Below are 12,608 nucleotides of genomic sequence, written 5' to 3'. Positions count from 1 at the left end.
CATAACTTAAAAACTCATGACTTCAATCTGCTGATTTATGGCTGAATCCAGTTAACAAGATTAAGAACTTAAAAACAAAAAAACTCTTCCTTGGTTATTTCAAGCTTGCCGTTGGACTTCAATGACTCCACATGTTTGACTTTTTGACCGGCGACGGTGTTTGCTCTGCTTATTTAAAAAAAAAAACATGAGCAAATGTGTGTTTACATAGGCTCTGGTCAAGCTGCTGGACTGTTGAAGGTGACATGGCGGGATTTATTTTAATGATGCAGGTTGAGAGAGATAAATATATGCTGTGCGGACACTTTATTAGGGACGATTCTAAAATCCTTTTTTGTAACAAAATAAATTATTCAGTTGATCATTAGCATTTTTGACCATGTTGGTCTTACCCGTGTCCCTTGAGTGGTCTATCCACCGAATACAAATCTAATAGTAACTCACCGCTGTTGCAAATTGAGCGGGATTTTATTTTCCTAAGGGATCGTGTTTCTTGGAGTTTACACGGGAAGTCTCAAGAGCAAACAAAGGCAGAAAAACAAACAAACAAACAAAGTGAGCAGGACGCAGGGTTAATAGCCCGAAGTTAAGGCGGCCGGGCAGCAGGACCTCTCGACCGGTCACCCGGTTGCCGTCCGTACCCAAACAACGTTTAGCAATTAGCGGCTTCAAGTGGTCCAAAATTACCTTCCCCCTAAAAACATTTTGCTTCGCCATTTGGCAGAAATTAACCAACGTTACTACTTTTAAATATTTTAAAAATGTTAAAAGATAGTCAAGTCCGCAAAGCCGAATAGCGTGCATGTCGGGAATGGTGTGAATAGCGGCCCATTATATCCAACACCCGCGCATTAGCCTTTGTATCCGCCGCCTGCCTCATGCCGTCCTGTTCCTGAAATAACTCCAAGCGAGCGGTGAAACAAGAGGAGGCTTTTGTTCACGTCCAGCGGTGTTAATTGTAGGATTGTTGCCACCTGTTCATTGCATTCATTATCATATCTGCTTGTCTTTGGCGTGCGCTTACGCAGATAATCATTAGTTGCTAACAGGTTCCTTTAAGCTAGCAACATGCTAGCTGGTAAGAATAGCAACAAGGGCCGATAAATAGCTCACATCCTTCCACAAAATATAAATCTTTTGGCTTCCTGTAGCTATTTATTGAAACGATTCCGGATACATTGTTAATGTAGCTGAAGCGCACGCGTGACATGTATTTTCAATTTGCTGCAGTTTCACGAGAAGGGTCCTCATTCTTGCAGTTAGTCCAAATAAATGTCATTTCCAGCTCCAGCTGTAATAATACCTCAAATGTTTCCCCCAAATGACTCTTATGAAAGAGCCATAGCATTAAAAAATATTCTCGCGCAAGCTCCCCACCCTTCGCTTTTGGTGTTTTTATCTCACTTCCTTTTTAGGGTTTTTAGGGTCTGTGCACATGCTGCTAAGATGCTACTATATAAAAACTAATTTAAAAAAATAAGATAAAAAAATAATATAAAAAATATATGAAGAAAAATAATATAAAAATAAATATAATATAAAATGTATTATATATTAAAAAAAAAAAAACATAGCCAAAACTATACAGGACTTTTGTAGCATCCATTTCGTGGCCATTTCCAGATGTCCTTAAAAATCCAAATTTAATTCTATCCAATGGCTACCAAACGTCAACCATGTTTATTAGACACATTTGCAAAGAATTTAAGTAAAAAATCATGTGAAATTCAATCTTTAAGACTCATCCAGGTCGCGACGTTTTCAATGTATTTACAGTCTGTTCGTGTCATAAAAGCCAGACAAAGGCGCTCCTACTTCCATACAACAAGACTTTAAAGTTTATGCCAATTTGTGGGGCTTCACATGGAGTAATTTCATTAGGAAATGTATAAATGCAGGCAGGAAACTGTAAGGGCTTGACAGCATACAATGCTCTCCCAGTTCTGAGTTGGCTGTGACCTACCGAGAGGCTCGTTGGCTTCCTGGCAGGGGAACCAGGGGCGCTGGGGGAAAGACAAACATGAATCCATGCCACCAAGCACACTAAAGCCCAGTGGACAAGCTGGCCCATTTTTCTGAACTCGGCATCTTTCTACATCTGACCTAAATCCAAGTCGCTCTCAAAAGTCTAAATCATAACGTCAGATGAATCATCACATCTCGAAAATTTCACAGTCTGCCGCTACTTCCCCGACTTCATTTAGACAGGCAACGTTCCCACTGACAGTTTTCTGCTGCCTCTGAGGCGGCAAAGACATTTACAATGAACAAAACTGACTGGAGAGATCATTCATGTTCCACTTAATTTGCTCTTAATTTGAAAAGTAAAATGACAGTCAGGCAGCAAGTGAGAGCATCTTAAAGCAAGTTCCGAAATGTTGCCTGGGAGCCATTTCTATAAATTCCTAGCCTGCAATATCGATAATCCTTTTTCAGGATCATCCTCCTTTTTCCGCGGAAATGGGACGCATTTGTAAAGTGTCGACGCACCGGATCGAGTTCTTCGTGGGGGTAGTTGGAACTCCAATCCTTGGCTGCTTTTAAAAAGTACTGAGCCGTAACATTGCTGCAATGAAATACTATCAAAAGCTAAATTAATAACAAAAAAATGAGGTCAGCTGTGCTCCCGGGCCACATTTTTTTGAAAGTTCCCGTTAAAGGCTTAAAATAGTTTCATCAGTTGGCTGGCGTGACAGTGCAATTTCGAAATGTGCCCCGTTGAAAGGTGTCTTTGCAAGCAGGGTCGAATTCTTCGGGACCATCAACTTGGGTCTGCGCCAGTAGACTTCTTTCCGCACCTCCGATGGGGAAAGGTGATTATGTTTCAGTTGGGATCGTTGGGAACGGTAGAAGCCTCTCACAGGTCTCATTCCCTAAATTCCTGCTTCTGAGGTTTCTTGGAAAAGTTGAGGCCTGCGATCACAAAGATCCCTTCTGGGACTCAAACCGATTAGCATATAATCAATATCAACAGTTGATTATACATTGATTATACTGATTGCCCGCCACATCATTTTATGTGGCCCGCAAAGACGAATTGTGGATCGACTTCATGTGTCAATCATAAAATTGCAAATTGGTTTCACTTTTAAAAACGACAGATATTGCCCCGCAGTGTACAGTTTTTCCATTGTCAATCCGAGTCGATGAATCCGTGACATCACTGAGACTTGTTCAACACGTCTGAACTCTACCAATTGTTGGAAAGTTTTTTTTTTGGTACCCCCTCCCGCTTCTTCCAATCCCCATGTCCTGTGGAAATGCTGCCACTGCCAGATGGTTATCAGCACACGCATCCCCGGCTGTTTGCTTTTGTTTGATTTCACCAAGCAAGCGGTGACTAAGCCAGGATGAGGGCCGTCCATGCATGTGTGACTCGGCGGCTCTAATGCGAAACTGGTGTCACTGTGCTTCAGACGGCCTGTTTTCCACGCTTTGAAAACTGCTGCAAAGGCAAGTCTGTGCCCAAGGCGGCAACTTATTGGGCTGCCTTTGAGTTGCAGATGTTTGTGCCTGCGGTGTTGCGACACTGTCACAAGTCATTGGAAAAGTCAGTTATGAAATATGAACATGAGCTGTGGACGGATGGATGCCAGCATGGGAAAAGTCCCGTTAACTAAGTGTAAGTATGTATATTTGGGACTTTTGATGGTGGCGACCTGAAAGTAAGTTGAAGAAAGATACTTGATGGTCATTTGCAGAGGTGGGCACTCTGTCGAACTGTCATTTTTGTAAAATTGTAAGATTTTGTAAACTACCTACCTTTACAAATTAGGGTTTCAAACGGGTTAGGGTTTCAAAGTTTATTTTATTTATTTATTTATTTTACACTCAAAGCAGGGTTTCAAACTAGATTTAAGGTTTCAATCTAGGTTTTGGGTTTCAAATTAAGTTTAAACTAGAGTTAAGGTTTTAAAGTAGGGTTAGGGTTTGAAACTAGGGTTTAAAACTAGGGTCAGGGTTTCAAACTAGGGTTAGAGATTCAAACTAAGGTTTAAAACTAGGGTTGGGGTTTAAAACTAGGGTTAAAGTTGGGTTTCAAACTATGGTTAGGGTTTCAAACTTGGATCAGTGTTTCAAAATAGGGTTTTGAACTCAGGTTAGCATTTCAAAATCGGGTTTCAAGCTTGGGTTAGAGTTTCATAGTTGGGTTTTGAAGTAGAGGTAGGGTTTGAAAGTAGGGTTTTAAACTAAGGTCAATGTTTCAAAGTAGGATTTTGAACCCTCCATTGTGATTGTTTTTAGTCATTTCAAAATGGTGCCAAGTGCACAAACATTTAGATGAATTTGTTTTTTTGGGGGGGGGGGCTTGAAAGTCTTAACTGTACCCCGCTGACATCATCAAACAGCAACTTCCTTGAACTTGGCATGCCACACCCTTGCCATCATACCTTCAGGATCTGAGTCACGCAACGGCAGACGAGGTCACTCAAAGAACGCACTTGGGTAAAAGTCTTACGGCGCTGACAAGGCAACAAAACGGTGCTGTCGAGTGCTTGTCCATCAGTTGAACCCTACACTACTTTACTGTCTCCTGCACAATCAGCGCAGTGTGGAGTGATCCGCCCAACAGCCGCCAGCAAACCCCCCTCCCTCCCGACTGCATTTTTGGGCATTGGAACCACTCAGCAATGGATGATGCACACGAGGCCTTGCCAGGTGACGGCGGAATGTCGAGGACGGCTCTGTCATTGCGGATATAAGCTGTCACCGTGGATGCTCTCGCTGCTTACATGAAGTGCTCTCGGTTTGCACGGTCACGCTCGGATTGAGACAAACGACCCTTTTCGCGAGGGCGCTGAAAAAAAGCAATTGAGATGGACAATGTAGCAGATTAGATGACCATAAAGATAACAGATGTAAGAGTATTGTTCATTGTCAGCATTTTTATATGCAATGGTCATTCCAAAAGACAGAAAAAATAGATGAGGTTTGTGTTATTTTTAAATAAATCCAAATATAAAAGTGTGTTCTTATATTTAGTAAAAGTTCTTTTACTTTCAAAGAGTCTTTGTGTCGCCTCGCAACTCCAAGGACTTTACTTTATTGTGCTCTCTTTTGGTTTAGCGAATGAAATCATCACCGGAGACATCTGGTGCCAAGGAACATAGCGTGGGTGCCAGCTCGTTGCATCAAATCGCGGTAGCGACAAACCCAAACAGACTCCGCAGCTCCCTCCGTCTCTGTTTATGCTTTATGGGCCGCAAATCTTTTTGTTTTGGCTCCTTGGTTCCGGCTACACTTATACACTATATACGTGCAAGAAGATGAATGATGTCCCTCAAGCCAGGTGCAATGTAAACAACCGCAGAACTCATTTTTGTATCGTTGAAAAGATGAAAAAAAAAAAAACACCTGAGATGGCATTGAACCAGGGTCACACTGGAGCAAATCAGATGCTACCCATTGTGCCACTCATGACTCAGTTGAAGGTCTTTAGTGGATTTAATATATTGAATGCCAGCTGTGGAAAAGGCCCGTAAAGACATTTTATTGAAAAGAAATTTCTTTGAATGGATACTGAATTGTATTTAGTCATACTGGTTTTGTTCACGGAGATATTAAAGATGTAGAGGAAAAAGTAGGTTTTGAACTATGACCCTCTGAATAGAGGCTCTTACCAAGTGAACACAAATACCTCTTAATTTTTAGTTTGGAAACCCTAACCGTAGTTTTTAACTCTTAAACATTGACCTTAGTTTGAAAAGATTCCTAAATGTCCAACTGAATGGAATCTCTTCTTCCTCTGGACAGAGTTCATTTTTTTTCCACAACCCTGCCATCTAAGTGACAAACCGAAGCTGTGTTGAAAAACACCACCTTCTTGTCAGAGATAATCACGGCCACACCACGGGACAGTGACGAGCAGACGTCGCCTTCCAATGAGACAAGTGATGATGAGCGTGATAAAGTGGTGTCATGAGAGAAGTGAGTCATTTCCCCGTTCTGTCACATTGGCTGGCATCTGACCGAGTGGGAAAGGAGAAACATTTCGCCTCTGGCGTGGGAGGGAGTGGAGAGGATTTACACCAGCAAAACCGCAGCTGCAATAACCCTGAGATGGTCCATAACATCAAAACAGTCTGCGCTATTCACAAGTGACTGATCTTCATCCCTAAAAAGAAGTGACTCTTTGTAATGAATCATAACAATCCCAATGTTCTGGAGTGAAATAAAGACTGGAGTGTTTTGTTTTATGGAGGAGGGATGGGAATGGCAGGGGGAGGGGCTTCAGTGGCCGAACTGGTGATGGTGAATTCTTCAGTCCACCAGCTGTGTCCACACCCTGCGCCTGTTGTGTGAAGTAAATGCTTTGGCTTTGTCCTCCACTATAGTGATGTGCATTCCAGTTCTTTTAAGTGAACTGAATCATTAGAATCAGTTCACTCAAAAGATTCGTTCAAACGAATCGTTCGACGAATCGCCACACCCGCCCTCACAACCCACTTTCTGATTGGCTGTTTGATCTGTGATGTCACTCAGACACTATATTAGGTACGCCGCCATTGCTGCTATGCTAGCCGACACACGTTATGCCGACATTGATGTTTTAATGTTGTATTTGTTGGATTGTAGTTGATGGTGTTTGTGTCATTCATCTGTGAGCTATACTGGATGTAGTGCTATGAGGTACACATCCACCATCAGAGGACGCTGGTGTAACAAGTCAAGTTGCTCCCATGTTATCTTCGAGTTACGACTGTTATTGTAAGGTGAGTTGCGCAGTTTTGTGTTTTGCGACTGCAGATTCGTCACAGCGACTTGGAACTTCCCTGATTCCAAAACTGTTCAAATTCTCAATAAAATCGTTGAACGAAACGTCTCGTTTCCATTTCCGACTGGCTGCAAAAAATAGCAAAAAAAAAAAAAAAAGTCATGAGCGGGATTCGAACCCGTGACACAAAGAACTAAGGATGGTTTAGTTGGCGGAGCCTTTACCGCTGTGCTATCGTGACACACAGCGAGTGTATGAGAAGATCTTGAATATAGCCAAACACACTGAATTACCCGGCGAGGGTACGCGTTGATCTGACCCGCCCATGTTAAATTGGGGGGGGGTTACCACTGCCTGATGGGAGATCAGCATTAGCTGTCATGCGATGTTTGGACGCTTTAAGGTAAGCAAGATCTAACAGAATAGAGTGCAAATGGAGGTTGTTTTTTTTAAACACACATATAAGTGCTTATAAAAAGAAAGAAAAAGTGGCTCCAGACCGTTTTAGCCAATTTGGTTGTCACTTTCAATCTCAAACTATTTATAGTATTCAGGAATAAATAATGACCTCAAATGTAATGTGCATGTTAACAAAAAGGTCGAAACTTCACAAAAGATATACATTTACGTCGCCCAACAGCGTCATTACCGACATTTAATGCTTTGCGCCTGCAGACATTAAAGATGAGAATGAAACATAACGACGACCATACTGTAGCGCACATGGAGACGTGAGGAGCGTAGAATTCAAATAACCTCTCGATTTTATTCCATTAGTATGGTGAAGAATTGAACTGTAAACGCATCCAAAATGAAAAACAATGTCACGAGTGGAGCAGAGTAATGCTGATGACTTTGAATTCTGGTCTATTCGCTTGCTCCATTAAACTATATAGGGTACGTTTCTTCCAAGCAGTAGTAGCGTGCCTTCTATGGTGTAGTGGTTAGTACTCTGGACTCTCGCCCCACCGACCCGTGTTCGAATCTCGGTGGGATCACAAAAAATGTTTTATCATGGAAAAATTTGCAACACAGGATTAGTGTTAGAGTTAGAGCTAGGGTTAAGGTTACGGTTAGGGTTAGGGTTAAAGCTGGGTTAGGGTTGGAGCTAGGGTTAGGGTTAGACCTGGGTTAGGGTTAGGGTTGGAGCTAGGGTTAGGGTTAGAGCTAGGGTTAGAGCTTGGGGTTAGGGTTAGAGCTAGGGTTAGGGTTGGAGCTAGGGTTAGAGCTAGGGATAGGGTTGGAGCTAGGGTTAGAGCTGGGTTAGGCTTAGGGCTGGGTTAGGTTTAGAGCTAGGGTTAGAGCTAGGGTTAGAGGTAGGGTTAGAGCTAGGGTTAGGGTTAGCACTAGGGTTAGGGTTGGAGCTAGGGTTAGGGTTGGAGCTAGGGTTACGGTTAGTGTTAGGGTTAGGGTTGGAGCTAGGGTTAGAGCTAGAGTGAGTGAGTGAGTGAGTGAGTGAGTGAGTGAGTGAGTGAGTGAGTGAGTGAGTGAGTGAGTGCGAGTGCGAGTGCGAGAGCGAGTGCGAGAGAGTGAGTGTGTGAGTGAGTGAGTGAGTGAGTGAGTGAGTGAGTGTAAGAGTGAGTGAGTGAGTGAGTGAGTGAGTGAGTGAGTGAGTGAGTGAGTGAGTGTAAGAGTGAGTGAGTGAGTGAGTGAGTGAGTGAGTGAGTGAGTGAGTGAGTGAGTGAGTGAGTGAGTGAGTGAGTGAGTGTGAGTGAGTGAGAGAGTGAGAGAGTGAGAGAGTGAATGTGAGTGAATGTGAGTGAGTGTGAGTGAGTGTGAGTGAGTGAGTGAGTGAGTGAGTGAGTGAGTGAGTGAGTGAGTGTGAGAGTGTGAGAGTGTGAGAGTGTGAGAGTGTGAGAGTGTGAGTGAGTGAGTGAGTGAGTTGAGTGTGAGTGAGTGAGTGTGCGTGAGTAGTTGAGTGAGTGAGTGTAAGAGTGAGTGAGTGAGTGAGTGAGTGTAAGAGTGAGTGAGTGAGTGAGTGAGTGAGTGAGTGAGTGAGTGAGTGAGTGAGTGAGTGAGTGAGTGAGTGAGTGAGTAGTTGATTGTGAGTGAGTGAGTGAGTGAGTGAGTGAGTGAGTGAGTGAGTGAGTGAGTGAGTGAGTGAGTGAGTGAGTGAGTGAGTAGTTGATTGTGAGTGAGTGAGTGAGTGAGTGAGTGAGTGAGTGAGTGAGTGAGTAGTTGAGTGTGAGTGAGTGAGTGAGTGAGTGAGTGAGTGAGTGAGTGAGTGAGTGAGTAGTTGAGTGTGAGTGAGTGAGTGAGTGAGTGAGTGAGTGAGTGAGTGAGTGAGTGAGTGAGTGAGTGAGAGTGAATGATGAGTGAGTGTGAGTAGTTGAGTGAGTGAGTGAGTGAGTGAGTGAGTGAGTGAGTGAGTGAGTGAGTGAGTGAGTGAGTGAGTGAGTGAGTGAGTAGTTGAGTGTGAGTGAGTGAGTGAGTGAGTGAGTGAGTGAGTGAGTGAGTGAGTGAGTGAGTGAGTGAGTTGGGTGGGTGAGTGAGTGAGTGAGTGAGTGAGTAGTTGATTGTGAGTGAGTGAGTGAGTAGTTGAGTGTGAGTGAGTGAGTGAGTGAGTAGTTGAGTGTGAGTGAGTGAGTAGTTGAGTGTGAGTGAGTGAGTGAGTGAGTGAGTGAGTGAGTGAGTGAGTGAGTGAGTGAGTGAGTAGTTGAGTGTGAGTGAGTGAGTGAGTGAGTGAGTGAGTGAGTGAGTGAGTGAGTGAGTGAGTGAGAGTGAATGATGAGTGAGTGTGAGTGAGTGAGTGAGTGAGTGAGTGAGTGAGTGAGTGAGTGAGTGAGTGAGTGAGTGAGTGAGTAGTTGAGTGTGAGTGAGTGAGTGAGTGAGTGAGTGAGTGAGTGAGTGAGTGAGTGGGTTTGAGTGAGTGAGTGAGTGAGTGAGTGAGTGAGTGAGTGAGTGAGTGAGTGAGTGAGTGGTTGAGTGTGAGTGAGTGAGTGAGTGAGTGAGTGAGTGAGTGAGTGAGTGAGTGAGTGAGTGAGAGTAGTTGAGTGTGAGTAGTTGAGTGTGAGTAGTTGAGTGTGAGTGAGTGAGTGAGTGAGTGAGTGAGTGAGTGAGTGAGTGAGTGAGTAGTTGAGGGTGAGAGAGTGTGAGTGAGTGAGCGAGTGAGTAAGTGAGTGAGTTTGAGTGAGTGAGTGAGTGAGTGAGTGAGTGAGTGAGTGAGTGAGTGAGTGAGTGAGTGAGTGAGTGAGTAGTTGATTGTGAGTGAGTGAGTGAGTAGTTGAGTGTGAGTGAGTGAGTGAGTGAGTAGTTGAGTGTGAGTGAGTGAGTAGTTGAGTGTGAGTGAGTGAGTGAGTGAGTGAGTGAGTGAGTGAGTGAGTGAGTGAGTGAGTGAGTGAGTAGTTGAGTGTGAGTGAGTGAGTGAGTGAGTGAGTGAGTGAGTGAGTGAGTGAGTGAGTGAGTGAGAGTGAATGATGAGTGAGTGTGAGTGAGTGAGTGAGTGAGTGAGTGAGTGAGTGAGTGAGTGAGTGAGTAGTTGAGTGTGAGTGAGTGAGTGAGTGAGTGAGTGAGTGAGTGAGTGAGTGAGTGGGTTTGAGTGAGTGAGTGAGTGAGTGAGTGAGTGAGTGAGTGAGTGAGTGAGTGAGTGAGTGAGTGAGTGAGTGAGTGGTTGAGTGTGAGTGAGTGAGTGAGTGAGTGAGTGAGTGAGTGAGTGAGTGAGTGAGTGAGTGAGTGAGAGTAGTTGAGTGTGAGTAGTTGAGTGTGAGTAGTTGAGTGTGAGTGAGTGAGTGAGTGAGTGAGTGAGTGAGTGAGTAGTTGAGGGTGAGAGAGTGTGAGTGAGTGAGCGAGTGAGTAAGTGAGTGAGTTTGAGTGAGTGAGTGAGTGAGTGAGTGAGTGAGTGAGTGAGTGAGTGAGTGAGTGAGTGAGTGAGTGAGTGAGTGAGTAGTTGAGTGTGAGTGAGTGAGTGAGTGAGTGAGTAGTTGAGTGTGAGTGAGTGAGTGAGTAGTTGAGTGTGAGTGAGTGAGTAGTTGAGTGTGAGTGAGTGAGTGAGTGAGTGAGTGAGTGAGTAGTTGAGGGTGAGTGAGTGAGTGAGTGTGAGTGAGTGAGTGTGAGTGAGTAGTTGAGTGTGAGTGAGTGAGTGAGTGAGTGAGTGAGTGAGTGAGTGAGTGAGTGAGTAGTTGAGTGTGAGTGAGTGAGTGAGTGAGTGAGTGAGTGAGTGAGTGAGTGAGTGAGTGGGTTTGAGTGAGTGAGTGAGTGAGTGAGTGAGTGAGTGAGTGAGTGAGTGAGTGAGTGAGTGAGTGAGTGGGTTTGAGTGAGTGGGTTTGAGTGAGTGAGTGAGTGAGTGAGTAGTTGAGTGTGAGTGAGTGAGTGAGTGAGTGAGTGAGTGAGTGAGTGAGTGAGTGAGAGTGAGTGAGTGAGTGAGTGAGTGAGTGAGTGAGTGAGTGAGTGAGTGAGTGAGTGAGTGAGTGAGTGAGTAGTTGAGTGTGAGTGAGTGTGTGAGTGAGTAGTTGAGTGTGAGTGAGTGAGTGAGTGAGTGAGTGAGTGAGTGAGTGAGTGAGTGAGTGAGTGAGTGAGTGAGTGAGTGGGTTTGAGTGAGTGAGTGAGTGAGTAGTTGAGTGTGAGTGAGTGAGTGTGAGTGAATGAGTGTGAGTGAGTGAGTGAGTGAGTGAGTGAGTGAGTGAGTGAGTGGGTTTGAGTGAGTGAGTGAGTGAGTGAGTGAGTGAGTGAGTGAGTGAGTGAGTGAGTGAGTGAGTGAGTGAGTGGGTTTGAGTGAGTGGGTTTGAGTGAGTGAGTGAGTGAGTAGTTGAGTGTGAGTGAGTGAGTGTGAGTGAATGAGTGTGAGTGAGTGAGTGAGTGAGTGAGTGAGTAGTTGAGTGTGAGTGAGTGAGTGAGTGAGTGAGTGAGTGAGTGGGTTTGAGTGAGTGAGTGAGTGAGTGGGTAGTTGAGTGTGAGTGAGTGAGTGAGTGAGTGAGTGAGTGAGTGAGTGAGTGAGTGAGTAGTTGAGTGTGAGTGAGTGAGTGAGTGAGTGAGTGAGTGAGTGAGTGAGTAGTTGAGTGTGAGTGAGTGAGTGTGAGTGAATAAGTGTGAGTGAGTGAGTGAGTAGTTGAGTGTGAGTGAGTGAGTGAGTGAGTGAGTGAGTGAGTGAGTGAGTGAGTGAGTAGTTGAGTGTGAGTTAGTGAGTGAGTGAGTGAGTGAGTGAGTGAGTGAGTGAGTGAGTGAGTGAGTGAGTGAGTAGTTGAGTGTGAGTGAGTGAGTGAGTGAGTGAGTGAGTGAGTGAGTGAGTAGTTGAGTGTGAGTGAGTGAGTGAGTGAGTGAGTGAGTGTATGGTAGTTTTTTTTTTTTCCCAAAAAAACTACCATGTATGGTAGTTTTTTAAAAAAGATTTTTTTTTTTGAAAAAAAAAAAAAAAACTACCATGTATGGTAGTTTTTTTTTGACAAACTACCATGTATGGTAGTTTTTTTTTTTTTTTTTGTTTTTTTTTTAAACTACCATGTATGGTAGTTTTTAATTTTTTTTTTTTTAAACTACCATGTATGGTAGTTTTTTTTTTTTTTGAAAAAAAATGAAAACGTTTTTTTAAAAAAAAAAAAAAAAACTACCATAAATGGTAGTTTGTCAAAAAAAAACTACCATACATGGTAGTTTTTTTTTTTTTTTCCAAAAAAAAAATTTTTTTTTTTTAAAAAACTACCATACATGGTAGTTTAAAAAAAAAAAAAAAAAAAACTACCATACATGGTAGTTTGTCAAAAAAAAACTACCATACATGGTAGTTTTTTTTGGGAAAAAAAAAAAAAAAAAAACAACTACTCAAACCCACTCACTCACTCACTCACTCACTCACTCACTCACTCACTCACTCACTCACTCACTCACTCACTCACTCACTCACTCACTCACACTCAACTACTCACTCACTCACTCACTCACTCACTCACTCACTCACTCA

At 43.5% G+C, this 12,608-nt stretch overlaps 1 protein-coding gene across 1 annotated transcript in view; it reads left to right on the top strand.

Annotated features, from left to right (window-relative positions):
* Window positions 1–7,181, top strand: part of LOC125970835 (periphilin-1) — a 36,105-nt gene extending 28,924 nt beyond the window's left edge. Inside the window, exon 9 of the mRNA XM_049723507.2 lies at window positions 5,755–7,181. Coding sequence (XP_049579464.1) covers window positions 5,755–5,787 — 33 coding nt within the window. The 3' untranslated portion in view covers window positions 5,788–7,181. The remainder of the gene's footprint in view (window positions 1–5,754) is intronic.
* Window positions 7,182–12,608: the final 5,427 nt, after the last annotated feature.

This window comes from Syngnathus scovelli, chromosome 6 (assembly GCF_024217435.2).
Source record: "Syngnathus scovelli strain Florida chromosome 6, RoL_Ssco_1.2, whole genome shotgun sequence".
NCBI classification, from domain to species: domain Eukaryota; kingdom Metazoa; phylum Chordata; class Actinopteri; order Syngnathiformes; family Syngnathidae; genus Syngnathus; species Syngnathus scovelli.
The sequence above is the reverse complement of the archived record's forward strand: the minus strand, read 5'-3'. Positions and strand labels throughout refer to the sequence as shown.